The sequence below is a fragment of the Bombina bombina genome, chromosome 1, assembly GCF_027579735.1.
Source record: "Bombina bombina isolate aBomBom1 chromosome 1, aBomBom1.pri, whole genome shotgun sequence".
Classification (NCBI taxonomy): domain Eukaryota; kingdom Metazoa; phylum Chordata; class Amphibia; order Anura; family Bombinatoridae; genus Bombina; species Bombina bombina.
Genome location: NC_069499.1, coordinates 1,173,253,401 through 1,173,265,656, shown reverse-complemented (window position 1 = coordinate 1,173,265,656; position 12,256 = coordinate 1,173,253,401). Strand labels below are relative to the sequence as shown.

Sequence of the window (12,256 nt, the reverse complement as noted above, 5' to 3'; positions counted from 1 at the left end):
ATTTAATGCTGCTATCCTGTAAATGCTTTGCTAATGATCTTCGCATATTGGTATAATTTTATCACTGGTCAAAACAAGATATTGACGATAGTTTACTGTGCATTTTCTAAACTGAGTGTTTTGTTAAATTGGTATTTTCATGTCACATTCTATAATATTTGGAACTTTCCTTGTTAGTCTCAATTGATTTCCTAAAGTTTCTTTCTGTAATAAATTCCAATAGAATTTTCAAAACATTTTTGAACAGTTTCTTATTATTATCTGTATCTAAAAAAATGAACTGTTACTGCTGGTGTCAGAAATAAGATACTCTGAGTAATGATTTTTTACAAAAAGCATACTTTTGGAAACTTTACAGAACAGTTGTATGTAGCTAACAGTGACTTAAATGATCTGCAATGAATTATGAAAGAGAAACTTTTGAGTTCATTTTCATAGAAAATCTTCTATCCAGACTGATCATATGCATTGGTGAGAATGGCAAAATAATTCAGTAAAGGTGCAGGGGACTGGTATTAAATTATAGTTTTAGATATGGTAGGAATAACAGCTATTGTTTTTGCTGGGTCGTTATGGAACATTCTAGCAAAATATACATGTTATTCCTAACATCTAAATCCACTACAGTGAAGGAAGCCTTGTCACTTGAGGCAACCTTGTCATTTGAGGCAGCCTTGTCACTTGAGGAAGCCTTGTCACTTGAGGCAGCCTTGTCACTTGAGGAAGCCTTGTCACTTGAGGCAGCCTTGTCACTTGAGGAAGCATTGTCACTTGAGGCAGCCTTATCACTTGAGGAAGCCTTGTCACTTGAGGAAGCCTTGTCACTTGAGGCAGCCTTGTCACTTGAGGAAGCCTTGTCACTTGAGGCAGCCTTATCACTTGAGGAAGCCTTGTCACTTGAGGAAGCCTTGTCACTGGAGGAAGCCTTGTCACTGGAGGAAGCCTTGTCACTTGAGGAAGCTTTGTCACTGGATGAAGCCTTGTCACTTGAGGAAGCCTTGTCACTTGAGGAAGCCTTGTCACTTGAGGCAGCCTTGTCACTTGAGGAAGCCTTGTCACTTGAGGCAGCCTTGTCACTTGAGGCAGCCTTATCACTTGAGGAAGCATTGTCACTTGAGGCAGCCTTATCACTTGAGGAAGCCTTGTCACTTGAGGCAGCCTTATCACTTGAGGAAGCATTGTTACTTGAGGCAGCCTTATCACTTGAGGCAGCCTTATCACTTGAGGAAGCATTGTTACTTGAGGCAGCCTTATCACTTGAGTTCCAGCTCTACTTTGGGTGCACTTTAAAAAATTAAAACCTGCAGCCAATATAAATCACATTACGCTGCTTTCTGCATCTATATTTCCGTATGCATGTGTTTTCCTATTAGTGTTATAAGTATTTTGAGAAAAGCTTGCCATCTTTTAGTTTGTGAGAAAGAACTGAGAGATCTGTAGTGCGAAAATCTTTGCAGAATTATGCTGGGATTAGAGAGACAATTTCATATGCGCCCATGTTCAGCCCATTTAACAGAAAAACAATAATTATGCTTCGCATTTTGTACTTCTAAGTACAAATTTCTAAGTGCTTTTTGCACACCAAGTGTGCTTAAATTATGAATTTAATTGTGCACTCTTCTCCATATGAAAATGCAGTATACACCCTTAGCGAGACACCACTGTTTTCTGAGTAAAATGTTGCTTTAGATCATTCCACCAGGGAAATAGAAGTACTGGTGAGCATTTCTTAAAAATCTAGCCAGCCCAGAGACCTTTAGATTATTGTGCCCTATGTTATCTGAATTTTTTTTATTTGCCCACAATTCACATTGAAGGCTTTCTGCTTGTCATATGATGCCATTAATTGGCTTAACTTGTTGTCTTTATGTCTCTCCTTGGTGTAGTGTATTAAAATGCCCTTTACAACTGGTATTTCAAAATGCTTAACACATTTAAAACATATAAAACACATATACATATTTAATAAGATCATATGAATAATTAAGAAGGATGTTGACGTTAATATAATATACTGTACATAGAAAAATGTACCTATAATATTTAATAATATTAATATTAAAGTAACAGCTCATAATTTTCCTCTAAAAAGATGCTAGATATTAAATCAAAAAGGGAAGGAGGGTTACACTTAACACACAAAATTTTTTTTGAGCAGTTGCAAAACAAAACCTGATATCTCTTTACATCAGACACAAATTGTAATGCTTTGAGTACAACTGTTCAGATGCTAGTGATTAGACGAGTTGTGCAAAGAGCTCAGCACATCTTTTGTACTGGGTTTACAAATTCAAAGCCATTCCAATCCATTAGAAAATCACAAACTCCCACAAACCAACGAAAAACATTTTTTGAGTAGCTTTTATGTTTCAGAATTCTTTAACAATTTTGCCCCTTTTGCATTATATTTCCATTTTAACTATTCCCATGTTTTTTTTCTTATATCTTACATTTTTGCAAATGCTCAATGGGTATGTTAATAAAAACAATGGTTTTCTGGATTATAAAAAAATAACAGAACAAATCACACTTTTAAATTAACTTGAATACAATTGAAATAAAAACATGAGAATGCTGATTTATTACTGCAAATAAGTGAACATAATAATACAAAAATAGTAATTATAAATGTATGCAAAAATATATGAAACTTGAATTGATATAATTAAGAAAAAAAAACACTTTAGGCATTTATCAACAACACTATACAACTAGTGATAGTTTCACATTGACCGCATATGAATGCATTCCTTAAAAAAAACTACCTGTGTAAACAATATTGTTTCTTGCATTTTTCAGTTTTTTTTTTAATCATATCTAACTATAAGAAGCACAAATATTCCTGATATATTTTATTTATAGTTTGTGTAGTCTAACTTATTTAAACAGTTACCTACTAATGAATTATTATGTCATGGGAAATGAAGTCAAACAACACCTGAACTGAATACGATGTTTTGTGCAGCAGAAGCAATAGACTTGTTTGTGTTTGACAGGTGGTGCTGATTTTGCAGAGATATCTGAGCAAGCAGGTCTAATTAGATTAAATAGATTGTACTGGCAAACATGGAGGAAGTTAGTATGGTGTAGTCAGTTGTGTATGTTTTTGGGGTTTGGAAGGTTGGATCTTGTATGGATAGTTAGTTGTGATTTGGTGGTGTGTGGCAAGTTTTACCTGCATGGACAGTTAGTTATGGTCTGAGAGATGGACATCTGATGTAGGAAATACGAGCTGGTCTAATACCAAATATTGGTGGGAACCAATTAGTGAATCTAGGGAGGGCATGTGCTTGTCTAATCTGTGAGATGCATGTGGGTTTTATATGGGGGGACGACGACGACAGGAATATGCTTGTTTGTTGAAAGAATGAAAAACTATCTAGGGCAGGATATACAAGACAGGCGGATATCAAGAAATAAATATTATGATCTTTGAGAGAACATTTGTTTTTTGGGATTTTTATAAGTACAAGTAGTTTTAATCTACTGACAACATGGCAGCTTGATTTGGGGGGAAAATTAAACTAATGGAAAGTCTTATTTTTCCCAAATATGCAATAATCGTTATGTATTCTCTCATGTTATAAAAATACAATCAACAGATCAATCTATGCAACAGCATAACCCAAATAATGTGAAAACCAAGCCATGACATAAATAAATGATAATATGATTAATTCTTCTGAAGTTTTTTCATGAAAGAGTTGTAACTCAACAAACAGAAAGAATAGATTTTGGCACATCAAATCAGCACATTATTATGAGTATTAAATACCTTTAAACAGTAAAATAGAATGCTGAAATGTATTAATATACAAAAGCAGGCACAAGGTTAACTTAAAGGGATATGAAACCCAAAAAATGTTCTTTTGTGATTCAGACAGGGCATACCATTTTAAAAAAAGGTTCCAATTTACTTCTAATATCAAATGTGCTTAGTTCTCATGGTATTCTGTGTTGAAGAGATACATAGGTAGGTATTTGGAACACTACATTACAGGAAATAGTGCTGCCATCTAGTACTCAAGCAAATAGATAACATTCTTGATCCAGAAATGGGCCGGCTCCTAAGCTTACATCTCTGATTTTCAACAAAAGATACCAAGAGAACAAAGACATTTTTTATAATAGAAATAAATTAGGAAGCTGTTTAAAATTGCATGCATTTCAAATCCCTTTAACAATAAATATATTACTTGACCTTATATTTTACATAAGAATAAACACCTTTAAATATTAGGATCTTTAAAGCCCACAAATAGCAACAATTTAACATGACAGAAGATTGCACTGTTTGGCCAATATAATAGAATATTTACACAACAATACACAGCACTGGAAGACAGCTATTTCAAAACAGGAATTTTAAATGAAGCAGAAAATAGAAGAGAAATGGAGAACTAAAGGAGATAGATAAAGATGTTAATGAAACGATAAAGAAAGATTATAATTGTTCTTTTATTATGCCTTATAGTACAAAAGCACAGCTAATTAAACAAATATTAAATAAACATTAGAACGCAATGGAAAACTTTCAATATTAAAACATTTGAAACAAATGAAAATCAACCAAATAATTTACATGAGCAAACAATAAAACAATATTTCTACCCCAGTGTACAATTAGAATGCAAAAAGGACACATGGTTAATACATTCATACTCATTTACTTTCATAAATGTGTCCGGTGTAACGGCTACAAAAGCAATGATAGGTATGTTATTATAGTATAATAGTTATTCCACCCCACGGGGGGTTTACCTAATTCAATACAAATGTGTAAGCAGTTCATTAGCCAAAGTAAGCTTTATTTGGAATCTAGAATATTAAAAGATGTAAATTTAATTAAAAATATGTCTGTCAGATGTAAAATACAGAATGCATTTAAATAATTGTACACAAGCAGATTTTGCATTTAGGAGAATTGATAACATTTATTTATTGTTTAAGAGGGAGAATAAACAAAAAGGTCAGACATGAAATGAACTCACAAAGCAAATAAACTTACACCCAAGACATTCAAATGAGGTTTTTATAGAAGCATTTACAAGTGAAAGCAACATTACAGTTTGAGATAGCTTTAAAAACTTTTCACAGAGCAGTCAGTGCATATTTTTCATATTAAAAATGACCAAAGAGCTGTTTAAATATGTATTTCAGACCCCCGTGGGTCCTACTGTTTCCCCCCAGTCACAACTTGGGCAAGAGCTTGTGATTGAAGGTACAGCAAAGCGCAAGCTATACTACCCCCTCCACTGACAGAGAGTGAGCTCCTGGTGCCTCTTATTTAACAGCTGTTTTGAAAGATTCAGGTTTGGTCAATTTGGTGCAATGTTTTAAACACTTTCTCATATTTATTTTCTTTATATTTAAAAATATCCATAATTTTTTGGCTTTCAAATGGAGCAACATATACAGAGTAAATAAAAATATATATAAAAAATATAAATGGAGCTGAAAATTTCCACTGTTCCTGGACAAGTAACACACGCACATATATACACATACATACTGCGGTTGGGCTTGTGTATTGATTTGGTGAGTGGTTAAGATTGATCTATTTAAGCAGAGCATTTGGGATTTCATCATTTCATCAATGTGTCTGTTACTATGGCCTGTGTATAGATTGACCCTAATGTTTTAATGTTTGCTGCACTTCACTTCTGGTACGTTTTTTTGATGCATGATCCGAGGCCATGCAGTTATTCACACAAGGAGAATTTCTGTATAGTGACTGAGTTCCTGCTGGCCTCAGACTGCAAAGCATTTGATTTAGTGAAAGCTCTGCAGATCAATGTAAAATCATGTAAATATTCAGCAGGGAGTACTGCGAATATCTGAAGAATCTCTTGAAATGTTTAACAGTATTGTTGCAGCTTTCCTGGATGTGGCCCTTGCTGATCTTCAATGTAGATGTTGAATAAATTATGCACTGTGAGAACAGACAAAGGGCTTTTTCATGCCAGTTACTATTTATTCGCCCTGGGGTCTTCTGATAGCTATTTTATGTGTGCAGGACCACATACATTGCTGCATAAATCTCTTTAACAGTATTTAGGATGTGAATGTATCACAGAACACTGACCTAGATTTCATATTCCATATTCAATGGGGAAAAAATGCCAGAATTTGAGTTGCAATAAAAAAACTTGCTCATTAAGGAATATTATATTATTAATTTCTGTAGGGGAGAATTAACAGTAACAATTTTGAAATTTTAACCTAGTTCTTTTTATTGTTAAAATGAATATGAGTGTGCAGTATTTGTGTGGTGTGTGTGCATAGTATTTGTGTAATGGTGTGTATTTGTAGTCTTTATGTGCTGCGTATGTGTGTTGTGCTGTGTGTGTGTAGTGTTTTTTCATTATTCCCAGCTGTCCCTCATCCTGCAGAATTATCACGGATTGGGAGGTATGTCCTGCTTTCCTACCTGCAACCCCTTAGTATCCCATGTTTTAAGGGACCAACCGAACCCCACCTAGACATGTCCACAGCCCTTTTGGACAAACCCATGGACACCTTCCCAGGCCTCCCAGACATGTCCACGGGCCTTTTGGAAACACCCTGAAAGGGAACCAAGAAACCAGACGTAAATGGAAAGTGCAGGTTTGAAAATAAATAAAGTTTATTTAAAATAACAATAAAAACCAATAGGGATATTCAGGACAAACTCAGCATCAAGTCAAGGGACAGATGTCAAAGCGGATAGTTAGCCGAGCCAGGTCAGGTCAGGGAACACAGAGAGCAGGAACTACAGAAACAATAAACAGAGTCAGCAAGCAGGAAACCAGTTAGCCAGCGCCAGAGTAATACATGGAGTGCACTAGGCAGGTCTGAACTCACGCAAGGGTGGAGACAAAGTGGACTGGGTAATGATTATATTGTAAACTGGCGTTACATCATCACTGAGAGACAGGACATTGCCAGTAGTTGCAGAGTGAAGATGTTAAGAAGTTTGTCTATAAGAGAGTGTGTGGAAGGAACCCACAGTGTCAGAAACATTGCAAGAGAAACCAGAAACAGGCCTGCACTCCAAGTGAAACAAGTAAGGGTGAGTAACACTCACAGATATGGGCCTTCTAGACACACTCACAGACATGTCCATGGGCCTTTTGGACACACCCACAGGCCTCCCAGACATGGCCACGGACTGCCCATTCACATGTTACCTTGGCTCACCTAAACATGGCTACAACACCAAAAATAGTGGTGTGTGACTGCTGCAAGCTTTTAACCTAATACACCCTGGAAATCATCCAGCATATACTGGGAGGTATTTTTTTATGGTGTGCATGTGTATGCACTGTAGTGTAATGTTTGTGTAGCAAAATAAAGTACTTACTAGCCAAAAAAATTACCCACACACTAAATTTAATTGATTGGGGATTAGTGTTGCATCTTTTGCTGGTAGGATTGTTTAATCCGTTTAATTCTGTATATATTGAATGTATGAAAGGCAGCTTTGTAAAGTGTTATTATAGGACAGACAATACCACAACATAAAGCTATGGAACTTTTTCTGTAGTTTGTGACTTTTAAGTGGTGAGCGGTGACCTATGTATGAACACTACTACAAATGTACTACAAAGACGTTTGTGATCTAAGGAATAAAAAACCAAAGGTTCCAGAACTGATAGATGTTACCCTCTGTGTTGACTGACTACCATATTATATATGTCTGTAATTGAATCTAAGTATCAGTTTATGTTCCTGTGAAATTATTTGTTCATACACACACAAATGTACACATACACACGTGCACGTGCACCCACAAACACACACTTTTTTATCATTGCAATTACTCTTTTGCATTGCTGACTTGCAGTCTATTATGTTTTCAATAATTATAAAATTTATTATTTCTTACATTGTTTTGTGATGGCTTCACTTTATTATGTTCTAAACCTTGTAACTTGTTTTTTTTTTATTATTATTTATTTAAAAAATGTTCTTTATTATTACTAAAAAAAATTTGATTTGTAAATTACAAATATAAAAAGAAAATATGATTTGCTGTTCAGAATTACTATGTGGACAAAATGATTTAGAAGATAATTATTGGGTACATTATCAGGTTACCTATCCCTGATCTAGAGGTGTTTTTCTCTCTCACCCTCTAACCCCATACCTTCTGCCTTCTCTGTGCAATTGGAGAAGCTCCGAGCATAATCCCTCCTCTGCACTGGGGCTAGTACAGAATTAGCAACAGCAGCATTATTGTTTAAAAAGATGTTGATTTTGTAGTTTATTTCCTGTGGGGGAAAAATTGCTATTTGCCTTCTGGTGTTAAACCATATACACTCTGTTTTTTCACACTTATTGATAATAGCAAAGATTAAATCCACCTGTGATAGAGAATTGTGCTTATTTGTCTGATTACCATACCTGCAAGAGATCTCAGGTGCATGACCTGTAGACTTCTGGTAGCCGTACACTCACATCAGACCTCGGATCTTATCCAATATCTCTGTACCGCTCTATAAGCCCCATATCAAACCTTAGATCCAAATGGTCCTGCAGATTCTCTGTCAACCTCATATCCACATAAGTCCTTAGATCAGAACCAAATGGTCCTGTAGCCTTGATAGAAACCTCAGACCCACATTAGATCTTAAATTATACCTCTGCAGCCTTATACCTACATCAGATGAGACCCCTGGCTCTGCTGCTTTTCTATCAGCTCCAAACCCAAAGATCCCGTGATTCTAAAGGCTTTTTGTGCACTGTGTGACATATCAGACCTCAGATTAGACATAAGACATTGGTCCTGCAGCACTATGTCAGCCACATTCTAGCAGCCAGGCTGTTACAAAGAGGAGATGACTGACACTAAGGCTTCCGGGTGAACTCTAAAAAGCGTTAAAGCAGGGTGCGGTTGGCAGTAGCACAGGGGTTTGCAATCCCTGGCAGGGCCGGATTTGCCATTGGACACAGTAGGCATGTGCCTACAGGCGCATTGCAGCGAGGGGCGCCACGGTGCTGGCTGTAGAGTCAGTGTATTTAAACATTTTTTTTAATTTATTTTTTAACTTTTTTTTTTATTTTTATGAGTCTGACTTTGCTGACTGACACTGTAGCCTGTAGATAGTACACACACTGGTCTGTAGTACACAGGTGACAGGCAACCAGTATAATAATACTAATACACTTAGTAGTTAGGCACGTTTTGGGTCGGGGGGTCGGGTCGAGCTGACTGTAAAGTAAGGGCACCTGGTACTCAGAGAATGGCAACCTGGCATGGCAAAATATAGGGCAACCTGGTGCTGGAACACTATGTGCAAATGGATCATTGGTGTCTTCATGTGCAGTTACCCATCGTATGGATGGATTATTTATAATAATACAGTGCAAACACTGCTGCAATACAAAACATATATACTGTGCAGATGATTATAGTGCTGCTCTTATGTACCCACAATACAACTAGAAATATATCTACCTTTTATAAACAAAAATACTGCATTTATCCGTTTCCAGCTATCTTTCTGTAGCATTTATTGAAATTAAAATCAGAGGTTGTGTGTGGAGAAGCAGGTCAGTCCAAAACGTTGCATTGTTGCAGTTCATGTGAATAATAAAAACAAACAAAAAATGGTTATACTGTTTAGTTTATAATTTAATGTTGTTTCCCTGGGCTGGTTGGCACCCAGTAGAGCACTTGCCTGGGTAACCCACTTGCTCAGGGCCGAATTTACATCTCAGGTGCCTGTAGGCACAAAAATCTGAAGCCCCCCCACCCCAAAAAGTGAAGAAAAAAAATAGAGGACATTTTTATTATTTTTATTTAGGATAACTAAAAATAAATATTAGATTAAAACATTACAGCTTAAGGTAATGGGGGTGGGGGGCTTAAAAATTAAAGTGTATAGATATTTATATTTAGCATAAAATGGGCTGAAGGATGGAAATATTGCAAATTATCAGAAATTCCACCATGGTTGTCTGGCTTAAATGCACAAAACCCTCTAATGGGTAAAGGTTTAATTAAAGCTGTATGTTATATCAGGATCTCTATCTACAACATTAAATGCTTGTGACATGTCTCAACAATACAAATCATATACTAATCATGTGAATTATGATCTGACTACAACAAACCTGCATTACCAGAAAATTCTACATGACGTGTATTTACAATACCTATTTGCTCGCAAAATACTCACAGTAACATGATGCCAGCCTGGCTGTGACATCTGACATACAATCTGTATCTTGCTAAAATAGAATCGTTAGGATCTGATTAAGCAGTTTCCTATCCCAGTACAATACATCATTTATTGGAAACTGCTCCAGAAGCTGAACTGTGTATTTTCCATAAGATACAGATGTGATCACACTTACAGACTGTAAGCAGCCCTGTCACCCATGTACTGTATCTGCAGATGCCCTGGCCCCTTGGCACATGGGGCACTTACATATTAAAATCCAAATCACAAATCTGTTACTACAGCAAGTGGGTTACCCAGGCAAGTGCTCTACTGGGTGCCAACCAGCCCAGGGAAACAACATTAAATTATTAACTAAACAGTATAACCTTTTACTCTAGTTTTTTTTTTTTTTTTTTTATTATTCACATGAACTGCAACAATGCAACGTTTTGGACTGACCTGCTTCTCTACACACAACCTCTGAATTTAATTCCAATAAATGCTACAGAACAGGCCCGGACTGGCCATAGGGCATACCGGGCAAAATCCCGGTGGGCCGCTGAGCCCAGTGGGCCGCTGGCCTAGTTGCCTTAACCCCGCCCACTATTATTGAGTGCTGTGGCTAGCCTGAGAGCCTCTGTCTTAGTTTGCCCCAATTAAACGTTATTGTGACTGAGACTGTCACTATGTTGTGACATAATGACGTATGGTTTCGGTGCCGCGTACAGCTATTTACCCTCTGACAGTGAGTGAAGTGACTGAGCCTTTCTGATACAGCACCTGCATTTCCTTATACAGCGCAGCCGTGAGCAGCGGGACATAGATACAGTGGAGTGGCCGTGAGACTGAGCATCCACTTAACTTACTTAGTTACTCACGGTCGGTCGCTGTATAGGAATTAGGGAAGACAGGTGCTGCTATGTGTTTGAATCATTGATCTGGCCGGGGGTGGGAACTAACAGGGGCCTCACATGACCGGCATGAACTCTCCATCCCTGACCTTCATCACTTCCTCCCAGTTAGTGGCGCGCATGGGAAGAGTGAGAGGGAAGCAGCAAGCTGAGCGAGGAAGGCTGCAGCAAGGCTGGTAAGTCACAGTCACAAAAAGTGTCTGCCTGGTGAGGTGAGCAAAAACATCAACAGTATGATTCTAAATCCTGTGATCTGTCACAGATTCTGTGTTGCTAAAATGCTATGTTACATTTTTAGTTTGTCAAGGTGAAAATGGGAGCACGTTTGAAATCAATCTTGCATGTCACATCAGAGACTTACTGAGCTAAGCCTTATTTACCCGTTATTAATTTACTCTGTATATAAAATTCAGAGCATATGTGTTGCTGCAATGAAACTGTCACTGTATGCTTCTTAATTCTAATTTCTAGGCACTATGTCCAGAAAATGTTGCAGAGGTACAGAATAAAGGTTAAGGCTTCCTAGATGTACTACTGTATAACAATGGCTTTGGGAAAGTTTGGGGTCAAAACAACTGTTTATGGTAACTCTGTGTCCTTAGCATCTGCCTCAGAGCTGCATGAATAAGATTTACATAAGCTTGTGCCAAAGCTGAGAGACTATCTAAGTTCTTACCAATGCCAGATATAAGTGAACAAAGTTCATAATAAGAGAAAATAGTTCAAAATGATTTTTAAAAAGCCATATCTGTAATACTTTTTAAATTTCTAACTGGTTGAATATCACTGAAATTAAAGAAGTATTTAAGTATTATATATATATATATATATATATACACACACATACATACACACACATTGGAAATCACTGGATCACAAAAAAAACTGTATAAAATGTTTTTTGCATTGTTTTGCAGTCCATGGACACACCCAGAATTTTAGCTTTTAACTAAGAATACTAAGAGAACAAAGCAAATTTGATGATAAATGTACATTGAAAAGTTGTTTATATAAATATAAATTATATGCCCTATCTGAATCATGAAAGTTAAATTTTTACTAGACTATCCCTTTAAATAAATAGTGAGGGGGGGGGGGGGGTTGTGGGCCTCTTTGCCCTAAAATGCCCGGGCCTCTTTTTGGTCCCAGTCCGGCCCTGCTACAGAAAGATACCTGGAAACGGCTAAATGCAGTATT

At 36.8% G+C, this 12,256-nt stretch overlaps 1 protein-coding gene across 1 annotated transcript in view; it reads right to left on the bottom strand.

The window, feature by feature from the left end:
• Positions 1 to 550: 550 nt before the first annotated feature.
• The window catches only part of LOC128663780 (sericin-2-like), an 83,643-nt gene continuing 71,937 nt past the window's right edge, over positions 551 to 12,256 (bottom strand). The window contains exon 2 of the mRNA XM_053718283.1: positions 551 to 1,270. Within this exon, the coding sequence (XP_053574258.1) occupies positions 551 to 1,270 (720 nt within the window). The remainder of the gene's footprint in view (positions 1,271 to 12,256) is intronic.